Below are 14,661 nucleotides of genomic sequence, written 5' to 3' on the forward strand. Positions count from 1 at the left end.
TGCTTTTTCATGCAAAACCATTTGCAGTCGTTTGCGGTCATCAACAGCTATCAGTCAGTCAATCACCCATTTCCACCACCCTTCTGAGTGATCCCCCCTCCCCATCCCCACCCCTCCCCACCCCTTCTCTACATAAGTGCCTGGAAACTTCCATTTCACTGTATCTGAAGAAGTGTGCATGCACACGAAAGCTCATACCAAAATAAAAACTTAGTTGGTCTTTAAGGTGCTACTGAAGGAATTTTTTTTATTGTGTTTTATAAACGTTCTAATCTTTTACCTCTGCCCCCGCCCCTCACTGGCGTGTTGTCGCCCCCCCCCACCTCAAACTCGTACGTCCCAAATGTCTCCTTCCCCTGTTTTAAAAGAACACCTCTACTCCCGTAAGATTTCAGTTATAAATATTTTATTTTAAGAATACTGATTAACACAGGAAACGTTATTTCATGGATCTGTGCGACATGGTAACTGGCTACATCAAGTTAGGTACTGGCTCACGCATGAATTTGGCACAGTTAACAGAGAGGCTGTAAACAAAGATTATTACTTTCTTTTTTTTTAAAAAAAAGGATGACTGTTAACACTATAGAGCTTCCCTAGGTTAAAGCATCCACCATGGTCTGAGAACCATGGTTAGGTTGTGCACACGTGTTCACAGTTAACAGTGTTCCATTAAAAAAATTACCGTACTTTAAAGGAAGAAATGCGACAGGTGGAGAAGTTATTTTATGAACAATAAAACAAGAATGTGGCAAATGTGCAGGTTACTAGATCTTGGGATTCCGTCAGGAGGGAGGGACCCCCCAGGGTCATCTAGTCCAACCCCCTGCAATGCAGGAATCACAGCTAAAGTACAAGACTCACTACAGATGCCTACAACATCAATTGCGTCGATGTGCTGAAGGACTCTTGATTCCCTGCTACTGGCAATGGAGTCTGGCTTCTTTCCCAAAGGTCTCCAACCTGCTAAAGATGCGGCAGAGATTAAACTTTGATGCATGGATGCTTGCGAGGAAATGTCTGGAAAAACATGCAGAAGAAATCCAGTCTCCCAAGGGCAGGAGCGTTAAGTAGTTCAGTACCCCCCACCCCCCACCCCAACTACTTTTTGAAATGCCAAGTGTCGCAAGCAGCGAGATAAGCTTGCTTTCTTATGCACCAAGAGGCCTGGAACCTTTAGGTGTATACGTTCCTATCCCCATAGGTAAGGGAGTTCTTTGGACGTTAAGAGTAGCATCAAAGGCAGGGGCAGTATAAAATGAAATGTGAGGAAGAAGCAATTAGCCTGTTGAACTAACGACTCGGAGCACTCAGGATTACTGGAGCTATTTAGCTACCAGGTACCCAAGGATACAGACCTGTACGATACTGCTATTATAAGGTGCCAGGGGAGTCTTGAACTGGGGATTCCGGCAGTCAAGTGCAGGCGCCCTGCTGTGGAATTGCGGCAGTTTGACCAGTGGGAGACCTGCTGCCCTACAGCGCCCCCACTGCAAATGGACAAAGAGTGGCAATGCAGCTATCCACAGGTCAGGTGACAAGAAAGCGGCCAATGAAGGCTCCACTTGCTTCTTCCTACGCCCCTTACTGAAAAGGTCCTGGCGGTTTTGTGATTGCATAAATCATGCAGTGGTCTCTATTCTTTGCATAGATTGTTCAGCATTGCTATAATTTTGCTCTTCCAGATTTGCTTATCATGGCGGGTGAGGGATGAGGGAGGGAGAGGGGGCAAGGATCTGAAGCCCCTCCCTCAACCCCTGCAAATCTCGTTCAGCCAGCTTCCTGACTAAAACCTCAGATTTTAGAAGTCATTGCCCAAGTGCTTCCAAGTATCATAACCACAAGGACTAGACACTTCTTAGTCAAAGATTCCCAGGGAGTGGGATAACCCCCACTGCTTGCTATTTCCCGTCTCTGGTGGTCGAGCATTTCAGGTTCAACACCCAGCATCTCCAAGCAGGGCTGGGAGAGACCCCATACCCAAAATCCTTAAAAGCCCCTGCTGGTCAGTGTAGTAGACAATACTGGGTTAGGTGGATCAATGGTCTGACTCAACATAAAGTAGCTTTCTATGTTCCTAAAAGGAAGGGCCATCACCCAGCGGCGGAGCATCTGCTTGGCATGCAGAAGATCCAGGTAGGACTAGGGAACCCTCCATGCCTGAAACCCCTTGCCAGACAAGTTATTTTGGCACCTGAGACACACAGCCCCCTCTCCCCACTCTTGGCAGTAATGAATTAAGCAGTCCTGAATGCTGATTTTTGAGGACACACGGAACCAGCTGCCAGAAATGGCTTCTTCATCCTCTGCTTAATGGCAGAGCAGGTCCTGCTGCTGATGTTGTCTTGAAAGGGAGATAGGAGACATAGCACAGGATGTTTTTTTGGGGGGGGGGTGCATACAGAAGACCCCCTTTCTGTTGATCACATGTTTCTCTCCCCCCCCCCTTTTCAGGCAGTACTGAGTGACAGGGACAGCAAGGTAGGAGTTGTGACAGAGCATTTTGAGTAGAGGAGGGTGAATTTCGCTGTCTCTTCATCCTATAAAGAACTCCATTTATGAGAAGGGTATGCATGGTGGGAGGGGATGTGGGGCGGGGCGGAATAAAGGCACAGCACATGGGAGTTTGGCCCAGTCTTGTACAAGCAAGCCACATGCTTGTGTATTACAACCACAAAGTCTAGAAACTTAAAATCAGCGTTAAAAGTGCTGAAGAAGTTATTGTTTGAAAATTATTTGGTGGTGGTGGTGGTGTGTGTGTGTGTAAAACTTTCCTTAAAACATATCATCTTCTTCCCAATCCATACAAAAGTCCACACTTTCTGCTTAGCAGACAACCTTGTTAAAAAAAACAACTTCAAAACCCACACTCACAAACTCCGCTGCTTCTCTCCCTCTTTCTCTCTCTGGACACCAAAATTGGCAGGAGGACATCTGTGTGCAACATATCGCCCCAGCATGGAAGATATTTGAGGCCAAGTGGCAATGCTTCAAGGCTAAAACACAGTCCAGCCACTTGCAGCTGCAGGTCTGGGATGGCACGGCAGACCATTTGCTTTTGCTGCCTGCCTGGGATTGTAAAATGGGAAGGTCGTCAAGAACTGCCCCACGTTAAATGAGCTGGTGTGTTCACCAGTTAACACAGGAGGACATGTTTCATCTGCAAAAGGCTAGGCATTGCTAAGAGAAATTAGTATTCTGGTTCCGACAGAAGAGGGGTGCCGCCTTTCTGCACCTTTGCCACAGGGTTGTTCATTGTGCTTTTCTAAATATGCAAATCGGGACCCTTTGCACCAAGCCAGATGTTTGCCTTCGGAAGTACCATCTACATGATTTAGTCTCACCAATGTGACTTTAGTACAATCACAGAATTCCAGAGTTGGAAGTGACCCGCAAGGGCCATCTAGTCCAACCCCCTGCAATGCAGGAATCATAGCTAAAGAATCTCTGACAGATGGCCATCCAAACTCTGCTTAAAATCCTCCAGCGAAGGAGAGTTCTGTGCTGGCAGAGATATTTGGCACAGGAATTGTGGTGGTGGTGGTGGGGTATAAAAAGGAACCTCTCTTTATTAAGGAGGAGCTCACTGGCCAGGGGTCCCAAGTTCAGTGCTTGGCATCTCCACTAAAAGGGTTGGGGTAGCGATCCCAAACATCTACAATGCTTAAGGGCAGAGACCCACACAGGGTTAGGAAACTGCATCCAACACAAATTGGCATGAAGCCTCTGGTTACCTGCATATAGGGAAATGCAATGGGGAAACTCAAGAGGAAACTCGGACCCAGGGTCTGAGTCCAAAGGCATGCAAGCTGAAGCTAAGCAGGTCCGAGTCCAGTCAGTGCTTGGATGGGAGATGTCCTGGGAACCTGGCAGATACCACCTTTGGTAGCACAGTAGAAGAAAAACGGGACATATATGCAAGGAAAGAAAAAAAGTTTATATATATAAGAGGGGGAAATGATTCAATTGCTTGAATACAAACACAGTTGGCTCCAGTCAGTGATTATTTGTGGGTCTGGGGGCTCTGGGGTGTGCATGAATAGCTGCTCCCATCTGCACTGGTATGTATACAGAGCTCTGGATCAGTGGCAGTAGGTGGGCCTTTTCAAAAGTCTCACTGCCACCTTAAGGGCAGGAAAATTGTTGTTATAAACCCTGAGAAGCTCTCAGGAATCCCGCTTCGGAGTCTAAATGCACCAGACATGTAGCATGTGTCCTAACCAAGATAATGAACAACTCTAAGTCCCCATCCTGAACAGGTCGGCTGCCCAGAACTCAGAATACTTGCAAGGAATTTCAAAAGCACCAGAGGGTGTCCAGAGTTTTGAGTCGGAAGCAGCTCGAATTGGTGATAAGCATGGAAAAATAAAACAAACGTTTGAAAAAACAAACACCCCCCCCAACTTTATGAATTCGGTTTTTCCTATTAGTGAAAATATATATATATATATATATATTTATATATACGTTTATGATTTTAAATAAACTATTCTCAGACTCTTATAGGATTTGGGCTCTCTCAGTGCAAGGTAAGACTCGGCTACTTGAAGTCTGCCAAGATGTCGCTGAAGATGTTCAGGAAGAGGTGTGCGTGGTGGTCGCGGAAGACCAAAGTGGGCCGGAAACGGATCGACCTGTCGCCGCTGCCTCCCAACACGACACCTAAGGACAGGAAAACGCGCTTTAGAAATGCCTTGCGCTCTTTAGTTAGACTGCATACAAGCAGAGGAATGTACACTTTGCACTAAATCCCTCCTTCTAACAGAAAACTAAATTGTCCTCACAGCAGACCCCTTGAAAATCATGGACTTAAGTTAGCTATGTCCTTTAGTTTCAGTGGGCAGGCTTTAACGGTCACTGGATGCGACTCACATTTTCTGCTTTTTCTTTCTGATTTCAAAGAAGGTCGGATTTAGGGGAGTGCAACTGGTTCACTCGCACTGGGTGCCCAGCGGAGAGGGTGCTGCGGGGGGTGGGGGTGGCGTGACAATGATGAGCATCAGAAGGCAAGAGGCGGGCACCACAAATTTAGGTGTTGCACAGGGTGCTGCTGAAATATTCAAGCCTGACGTCCACCACTGAGTTACTTGGTTTGTGATTCCCAAAACAAAATAATCTGCAGACTTGAAAACAGATTTCGTAACGTGGAGGATTTGTTTACCAAGGTGATCATCTTTTGTGGAATGCTGGAACAACTTCCGTAAGAATTGTAAATCACAGAATCAATTGTTCAGTGTTTTGCATTGCATTATTTTATAATACATAATTAAGTTTATTTTACAATAAATTAAAAACAAGAAACTCTCCATTCTGTTTGTTTCTTAAAGTAAGTTTCTAGTCCTTACTGCTGCTAAAAGGTGCATGAACATGTGTGGAGAATAGTAGTGAACTCTCTGATGCCAAAGAGACCAACATTTTCTCTGGTTGCATGTGGGACCTCGCTGCCCTTTTTGTCACTAGTAGAACTAAATAAAAATTAAAAATTGTGGGATTGATGATGCAAAATGAGAGCAATTATGCAGCTGTTTGATATCACTGGATGACAACTCCCACCATCACTGGCCGTTGGCTATGCAGAGTAGCCAAAATCCTTAAGACCCAAAGAGATGCGAAACAAAGAAAGGGGCGCAGCTACGAACCACACAGAGCCTTACCTTTGTTTCTGGCTAATACAATGAGCTTGTTCCTCATAGCATCATTTGGAGTGTCAAATGAACAGAAGGTCCCTCGCCCTCGCACCCTGCTCATCAGATGTGGGTAGCGGCTCTGAAAAGAGGGAAGGAGAATTTAAGCCAGTTCTAACTCTGCTTTTGCTATGAACAGAGAAGCCGGGATTAGCAGTGGACCAGGGAACTGCCTTCTCTGGGAGAAGCCTCTCGCGTGGCATCCAGATGCAAGGCTAAAAAGAGACCCCCAAACACACATACAGTAGTACCTTAAAAAAAATGGCTGTTAGTGGCAACTTCAAAGAAAACCAAGCAGGCTGCTGTTGCTTTGCATCTATTTTGTCGTAAGGCAAAGGGGAGTCTGCTGGATCAGGCCAAAAGCCCATTTAGTCCAGCATCAGACAGCCAATAGCTGATGGAAACCCACAAGCAGGATCTGAGTGCAACAGCACACTCCATGCTTGCAATTCCGTCTCGTTCCTACATTTGTAGGGTTGCCATATGGCCGGAATTTCCCAGACATACACGGAATACTGTAGTAGGAAGCTGTGTCCGAGTGGAAATCGGCAAAATGTCCAGGAATATCTGGACGTATGGCAACTCATGTTGGCAATGCCGTTTTTGCTGATTTTCCTTAAAAATAGCTCAAAAACATCATTCCCCCCCTTTTGTGTCTGGATTTTCACTTTTTGAAATATGGGAACCCTACTATTTGTCTAATCCTCTTTCAAAACCATCGAAGTTGGTGGCCATCACTGCCTCCCATGGGAGCGAGTGCAAAGAAGCACCTTCTTTTGCCCGTCCAGAATCTCCTAACATTCATATTCATTGGATGACTTTGCAGTCTTATTAAATTACGCAGGAGAATGAATCGGATGATTTCAATTGACCAGAGTATATGTAGGAGAGCATTATCTCCTTTCTCTACGCCATGCATAATTTTAGATACCTCTGTCATGTCCCCCTGTTAACTTGCATTTTTTCCTAAACTAAAATGCCCCAGTCCTTGTAAACCTTCCTCCAACCCCTTGGCCATTTTTGTTCCCCTCCCCTGAAACTTCTGAGCTTCACAATATCCTTCTTGAAGTGAAGTGACCCGAGCTGTCCAAGTCAGGTGTCACCAAATTTTCAGCCTCTCTGCTTAGGATTTCTAAGATGAAATCTGCCTTTTTCACAGCTGCAGTTCAGTTGTATATTACACTGTGGTGTTGCCAGCTGTTAATCTAAACCCTGCTGAATCACAGGACGAAAAGCCAGGCCGCAGAAGACCAATATAATACAAGCAGCATGCAAGGGCACAAGATTCAATCAAGTTTCAAACTTGATTGGACTTATGAAGAAATTGGCAGCATTAGCCCATTATTTCAGGCTGCAGAAGACAGCTTTGCTGGCACCTCGCTGAATAAACGGAGCTGGTGTCTTCTTACTGCAAGTGAGAACAGAGAGTATTGTTGGTGCAAAGCAGTCCTTACACCCTGCTAAACTGCCGGAGAAGGCAGGGCTTTGCTTGCACCTTGCCGACTGGAGATTGCGTGTTACTTGCACCACACAGTGACTGGAGGCAGTGATATTTTGTTGGCGGCGGCGGAGACTGTACATGGATTTGGCTGCATTACCCGCACTCACAGCAACAGCCAGTTTGCATAATTACACATCTATGGCTTGAGGAAAGCTTGAGGGTTAAGCCACAGACACGGTGGCTGAGTCCATGCAAAACAGAGATGGGAAACCTGTGGGCCTCCAGACATTGATGGACCCAGTAACGTAGGAGGATGGGGGCGGTGAGGGCGCGCCGCCTCGGGCAGCGCGATCCCAGGGGCGCCATCGCGGCTGCCCCCCCCCACTGGGCGCCCCACTCCCAGAACAAGCGCCACATCCCTGGGGGCAGTGCGCCTGCTCTCTGACCCTGGTAGCGGAGCATGAAGCTCCGCCACTGGATGGACCACAACTCCCATCAACACCGGCCACTGGTTAGGCTGGCTGAGGAAGATGGGAGTTGGAGTCTGGTGACATTTGGAGGGGAGGGAATACTTCATGCCATCGGAAGAGAGCCTTACTGCAAAGACTGTGCGTTGGTCAGCGTGCACTGATCTACAGACATAAAACAAAATCACGCACAGGCTTCTTCCAAAAACCCAACCCAAACCCCAAAAGTCCCATGAAAATCGTGTTTATGGAAGACAATCTTACTCGGCTACGAGTGATCACCAAAGAAGAAGTAGAAGAAGAAGGTTCTCTGCCCCTGATATAAATAAGGTATTATTCTCTCCGAAAATAAAATGTCAGCATATTCTAAAAAGCTTGGGCTGTGATTGCAACCCAATCCTGGATTTCGTATTCTTATAATACCCGCTCAGCCACAACACAAAGAACCGGCCAATCTGAAATTGTTGTTGTTTAGTCGTTTAGTCGTGTCCGACTCTTCATGACCCCATGGACCAGAGCATGCCAGGCACTCCTGTCTTCCACTGCCTCCCGCAGTTTGGTCAAACTCATGTTCGTAGCTACGAGAACAGTGTCCAACCATCTCATCCTCTGTCGTCCCCTTCTCTTTGTGCCCTCAATCTTTCCCAACATCAGGGTCTTTTCCAGGGAGTCTTCTCTTCTCATGAGGTGGCCAAAGTATTGGAGCCTCAGCTTCACGATCTGTCCTTCCAGTGAACACTCAGGGCTGATATCCATTCAGAATGGATAGGTTTGATCTTCTTGCAGTCCATGGGACTCTCAAGAGTCTCCTCCAGCACCATAATTCAAAAGCATCAATTCCTTGGCGATCAGCCTTCTTTATGGTCCAGCTCTCACTTCCATACATCACTACTGGGAAAACCATAGCTTTAACTATACGGACCTTTGTTGGCAAGGTGATGTCTCTGCTTTTTAAGATGCTGTCTAGGTTTGTCATTGCTTTTCTCCCAAGAAGCAGGCGTCTTTTAATTTCGTGACTGCTGTCACCATCTGCAGTGATCATGGAGCCCAAGAAAGTAAAATCTCTCACTGCTTCCATTTCTTCCCCTTCTGTTTGCCAGGAGGTGATGGGACCAGTGGCCATGATCTTGGTTTTTTTGATGTTGAGCTTCAGACCATATTTTGTGCGCTCCTCTTTCACCCGCATTAAAAGGTTCTTTAATTCCTCATCACTTTCTGAAATTAGTGCTGTGCTAAAATCTGTCCCCCAGATTCTCAAAGGTTCCATTATTCTGCAGAAGAGGCACCTGTTTTTTGGCCTCATTCTTGGGGCACTCTGGGATTTCTTTAGCATTGCAAAACCTAGTGTTGTGATTTAAGCACCAGCCTTGCATTGGCACCTGCAAGAGTGGTACATATATATGTTTGTAGGTGAATAGTAGGATGATTTGAAGAATGAAAGGAAGCTCACAAACTGCCCTTGGCCACCTCAAAAGTGCATCAAAAACCTTGTACCCTACCCATGCGAATTTAATCAACGTAGGAAGAGTCTTTCTGGATCAGGCCAACGGCCCATCTAGTGCAGCATCCTGGTCTCAAAGGGACCGCTAAGATGCCTCAAAGGGAAACCTGCAAATAGGACTTGAGCACATAAGCACTTTCCCCTTTTGTGGTTTCCAGCAACTGGTTTTCAGAAGCATTACTGCCTCCAGCCATAAATAAATAAATAAATCACAATTTATGGCACAGCACTCGATAAAAAATTCTGCACAGAAGCTTACCTGTAAATCCAGCAGCCCTGACAACAGAGCTTTCCCTGCATGTGTAACATTGCTGAGAAGATCCTCTCTTTTGATAACGTTGATGACTTCTGCAAGCAGAAGGTTCTTGGAAGGATCCCCAAGCCACGTGTTGAAAATCCGATATGGCTGCAGGGCAGATGGATGGAAGGAGAGAAGAAGGGAACAGGAGAAACAATGAGGATTGTAAGAAATGCTTAGCAGCTGCCCAACCCATCACACCCCAGTATGTTTAACTAACAACAGTGCAAGCGAAGAAGATAATGCCTTGCACATCTTTGCTCCTTGATCCATTAAGACAATTGAAGGAGACTTTGGCCCCTCTGTCAGGCTGCTGCCCACCATCAAAGCAACAGGGCTGCATGCTGACACTTAAACAAAACATTCCATGCACTTCAATGGAGTTGAGTGTGGTTCAGTTTCCTCTAATGCACTTTTTAACAGAATTACCAGGGAGTCAGCTGAGAGAGGGGTTAGGGGTTAGCTGCACAGATATTATACGGCAGCATGCAGAACCAAATGAAAGCTAAGGTTCCCTATCTGTGACTTACAGCATTGGCCCTGAATTCCTCTTTGTGGAAAAACCCGCCACTCATCATCTTCTTACTGAAGGTGAGCACGTCGGCTGGGTCATCCAGGTCCCAGTGTTCATGGGCCCAGAACTTGCCGGTACATCCGCCTCCCGTCTGCACCTCGTCTACCAAGAAACCACAGCCGTGCTGCTCAGAGAGAGTGGAGAACGTTAGTTACTTGGAGTGTCAGTGGTGATATAGTGCTTAGAGTGCTAGAGTAGGACCTGGGAGACCAGGGTTCAAATCCCCACTAACTCAAGAAGCTCACTGGGTGACCTTGGGCCAGTCACAGCAGCCTCTCAGGCTAGCCTACCTCACAGGGTTGTTGTGGGGATTAAATGAGGGGGAGAACCATGTGCACCACTTGAACTCCTTGGAGTAAAAGGTGGAATGTAAGCGCAATAACTAAGTAAAATAAAGAACTGAGACTCTCAGCAGGTGGGGTTAGGAGGAATAACTGAGTGGGACAGATGTTTCACTGCAGGAGACAGCAGTTTACAGGATATGTGGATGAAGCATCTGATATGCCTGCACTCCACATCCCACCAATAGAATTGCTGTGCAGTTGAGAAATGGGTTCTTGGACCGATGGGACCCTGCGTTCTTCATCTGAGGCCCTTCTCCACGTGCCTCCTCTGATGGAGGTGCAGAGGGTAATGACACAAAAATGGCCTTCTTAGTGGTGGCTCCTGGCTGGTGGAAAACTCTCCTCAGGGCGCCATCATTATCTGTTTTTAGGCATCAGGCAAAAACATTTTTATTCACCCGGGCTTCTGGATTTAAAACTTTCTGCCTATCTTTTAGTGGGGTGGAGTTGGTCTACTCAGAGTAGGTTTAGCATTGGTTACAACCCCAAATCATTACTGTGTTATCATGTTTATTTTCAACCTGTGCATCTAAGCATAATTCTTTTTGGGGGGTGAGGGTGGAGAGGAGGCAGTCTACCCTGCTGTCTGTTTTTGACATTAATGTTTCAGTCTCCTTGAACTGAAAACAAAGCATAACTGATTTTACAGAAGAAGAAGAAGAAGAAGAAGAAGAAGAAGAAGAAGAAGAAGAAGAAGAAGAAGAAGAAGAAGAAGAGGAGGAAGAAGAATTAAATAAATTTATATAACACCCTGCATTGAAAGACCGCAGGGCAGTTTATAACATAGAACACAAAAGTGTGCATGTACACGAAAATTCATATGAATGACAAACTTAGTTGGTCTCTAAGGTTCTACTGGAAGGAATTTTTGTTTTGTTTTGTTTTGTTTTGACTATGGCAGACCAGCATGGCTACCTACCTGTAACTACAACAAAAGTCAATACATAGCATACCTATACAATATAAAAATCAAAAGTTACATAAATACAATTATGATAATAAAAAATAAATGATAGACTAGAGATTATTGGAAGAGACTGGATTTGTACATAGCCTTTGGGATACAAGTGCCTCGTAACAACAAAAACAACAACAAACATTCAAATTAACTCACCACAAACAATGGGAAACTTGGCAATATCCCAAATTTTAAGTCTGGCTTTCTACTAACCTTCCTGGCAATGTCCCTCAACTTTCTGAAGAAGTCATCTGAGGCATGGTTGTCCCCTCCTTCTGATTGAATGGGCTCAACGATAATTCCTGCCACAACTTTCTTCTTTTTCCTGTATTTTACAATCAAATCTTCCACCTGCATGTTGAACATGTTTTGTTTTTTTGAAAAAACAACTGGCTGTTGACATCCTCCCCCAATTAAATGTAAGAGCCAACTTAAATTTTAAGGGAAAATGAAATGGAAATGATTTGGAGCGGTTGAAGTGAGCAAATGTCAACACTGTGTGTGTATATATATATATATATATTGGGCATCTTATTGCCTGTCATCTGCTAGGCATTATTTACCTGCGATCCTTGCATAGCACGGGGTTGACCAAACGACCCTTGGGGTCTCTTCCAACTCTATGCTTCTAGTCTATGTCTACTTGTACTGACTATAGCCTTGTACAGTTAACTTGGAAAAAAAAGATGTACAAGAGATTGTCAGCGCTTGAAAACGCATGGCCAAAAACAGCTTTGTGACAACAGGTGATTGACAGGTGGGAGAAGTCAGTCACCCATCAATCTAGCCTGCAGGGTAAATGGGGCAGGGAAAGGTGAGGTGAGGATCTGACCTGCCAGCTACATCCAGTCCCCTCCCCACAGCCCTATACAACTAGGCAATAACTAACACAGTGTGTTACAAATATAGCTCAATATTTCCACAGCAACTGATAGCTTACAGAGATGATGTCACTACCTTGGGACATCTTGTGTGAACAAGAAGGTCTTTGACATTTGTTAAAAGCTTAAAAATAGATGATGTGTGTCTTTTTTTAAAAAAAAAATCAGCGGGAAGTTGTAGCCCAAAACACAAGTTAGTACAGCTTTATTGGTTTTATGTTGCATTTGACTGATACGGTTTATTGGTTTCATGTGGCATGCTGCTTACAGATTGTAAAAAAATTAAGCAGTTTATTATAAATGCTTTTAAATAAAGAAATACATAAATGCAAGGGGAGGACTGGGGTAGAGTGGGGGGGGGAGAAACAGACTTGGTTGAGGTAGGGCTGCTGCTCTTAAGATTGTCACTTTGCATTTCTTAGTACAGAAAGTATTGATCTGATGTGTAGAAATCTTTCCTACTCTGATTAATTCAAGGGGGTTCTGGAAGCTTTTCTGTGTGAAAGAAGCAAGCAGATGGTTCATGGTGTTTGGATTATTCCTTCAGAGAAGATGAGTACAATTGGCTTAAAATTATTCTCTTATCTCTTTCAGTCAAGGTGATGCTGACTATAAAATGCCATAAGGAGCCTGGGTTTCACTTTCACTTTCTATCGCTCTTCCTTCTGGTGTGGTGTTCTGTATATAGTGTTAAGGTTTAGAGTGACTTAGTATAAGTTACAGTGGTACCTCGGTTTACAAACAGTCCCATTTACGAACGCCTCCGTTTATGAACGCTGCGGACCCAGAAGTGTTTACATTTGGGTTCCGCGGCGTTGGATGCGCAGACGCGATCTGTGCAGCTCGCGCATGCGCAGAAGCGCTCTATCGGCGCTTCGCGCTGAAGCGTGCCTTCGGGGAGTGAATGCCACCGTTTACAAACGCCTCCGTGGAACGGATCGCGTTCGTAAACCGAGGTTCCACTGTATTGCAAGTTTAAGTCTGCTGCAGCTTGATTTCTTATGGGCAGTGCCAATCCTGAATGTATTGTATTTGTCACCATTATGTTCATTTCCCTTCAGTAGCAGTAAAGCTCTGCTGGATGAAATATTAATTGCCTCTGGTCTATTTTGGGGGAATCCTGCAATGTGTTTAATTTTTTTTTCTCTGCTAACTATACCTTGGAGTTCTGCTCTGAATCAATACAGTCATACCTCGACATCCGAACGCCTCGACTTTCGATGGTTTCGACTTCTGAAGTCGACAACCCCGGAAGTCTTTTCATCGCGCACGCCTGCGCAGAGCGACGTGCGCAGTTGGCGCATGCGCAGAAGTGCGAAATTGTGCTTCACGCATGCGCCGACCGCACGCTTCGACATCCGAAAACCTCGACTTGCGAAGACGGCCGCGGAACGGATCATCTTCATAAGTCGAGGTACCACTGTATATGAGTAGAATTTCATGACCAAAATCTCACCTCCTCTAGGCAGCGGGCCTCTTCCTGTTGATTTTCTCTCACAAAGTCTTCCAGAGGATACTTCAGCCTCGGAAAGGGAGCGATGGGCCAGTCAAAGGAAGGGATGTCCAGTTTGTGGATGGCTTTGGAATGCGTGGCAGCTAAGCAGCCTGCAGGAAGGGGGAACACCAACACATTGACTCATTAATTTTTTTAAAGCAGTTTCTCTCCCTTCTGGTTTTCTTAGAATGCATTCCTGGCAGCTAAGCATAAAAAGCAACAGTTGTATGATATAAAACATTCAAGATGTCGCACCCATGCCACTCACCCACAGTCTGACATGGCACAGTCCATCCATTGATACCTGCCTTAGAGTAAGACAAACAGAATGGACTGTACCACTCTAACTGCAGGTGTTAAACAGACTCATTTTTAGTACCCCCTTCTTGTATAAGGAAGCTCCCTGCAAGAAAAGGACTGCAGCAGGAAAACTGATACTGCTTTGCTACTTTTCCATTTGTGGGGATATATTTTTAACGTGCAGGAGCATTTAAAAAGTGGCATGCACACACCCACCCACCCAGCTTGTCATAAGCATTCATTCTATCACCACAGGCCTCTCTCAACTGCACGGCATTGATGTAGCCTGACTGCCAAGTCTTGAGGCAGGTCAAGGCAAAATGGCCCCTCGTAGCCCTCTCTTCTACACTGCTACCCCCTTCCTCCAGACAAAGTAGGGAGAAGGATACCACACAATGCAGAGGTTCAAGTGGCCCCAAACTTTTCCCCACCTTCCCCAAGAGCACACATCTTAACACTTTTCCTTACCCATAGTTCTCCCGTGAAACCCGCCCATAAAGGACAGCATACTGTACTCCGGGCAACCGGGGGGCTGGAATCAAAACAAGAAATTTATTCGCTGAGCATTCATCCAGATCTGCCTGCTGCACAAAGCTTATTCAAAAGTCAGATGAAGTGTCTTTACTGAACACTCCTTCTTATCCCTGTTTGCAGGGAGGTCGTACAGCAACAAGCATTTGACCCAGTTTGCTTGCAGGGTGTTCATTTGCCTTCCTGT

At 45.6% G+C, this 14,661-nt stretch overlaps 1 protein-coding gene across 1 annotated transcript in view; it reads right to left on the reverse strand.

Annotated features, from left to right (window-relative positions):
• Window positions 1-3,916: 3,916 nt before the first annotated feature.
• ABAT (4-aminobutyrate aminotransferase) overlaps window positions 3,917-14,661 on the reverse strand; it is a 46,208-nt gene continuing 35,463 nt past the window's right edge. The window contains exons 10-16 of the mRNA XM_035131268.3: window positions 14,412-14,475; window positions 13,605-13,753; window positions 11,481-11,618; window positions 9,922-10,089; window positions 9,353-9,499; window positions 5,655-5,766; window positions 3,917-4,662 (exon numbers count right to left, since the gene is read on the reverse strand). Coding sequence (XP_034987159.1) covers window positions 4,541-4,662; window positions 5,655-5,766; window positions 9,353-9,499; window positions 9,922-10,089; window positions 11,481-11,618; window positions 13,605-13,753; window positions 14,412-14,475 — 900 coding nt within the window. The 3' untranslated portion in view covers window positions 3,917-4,540. The remainder of the gene's footprint in view (window positions 4,663-5,654; window positions 5,767-9,352; window positions 9,500-9,921; window positions 10,090-11,480; window positions 11,619-13,604; window positions 13,754-14,411; window positions 14,476-14,661) is intronic.

Source organism: Zootoca vivipara, chromosome 13, assembly GCF_965207765.1.
Source record: "Zootoca vivipara chromosome 13, rZooViv2.hap1.1, whole genome shotgun sequence".
In the NCBI taxonomy this organism is placed as follows: domain Eukaryota; kingdom Metazoa; phylum Chordata; class Lepidosauria; order Squamata; family Lacertidae; genus Zootoca; species Zootoca vivipara.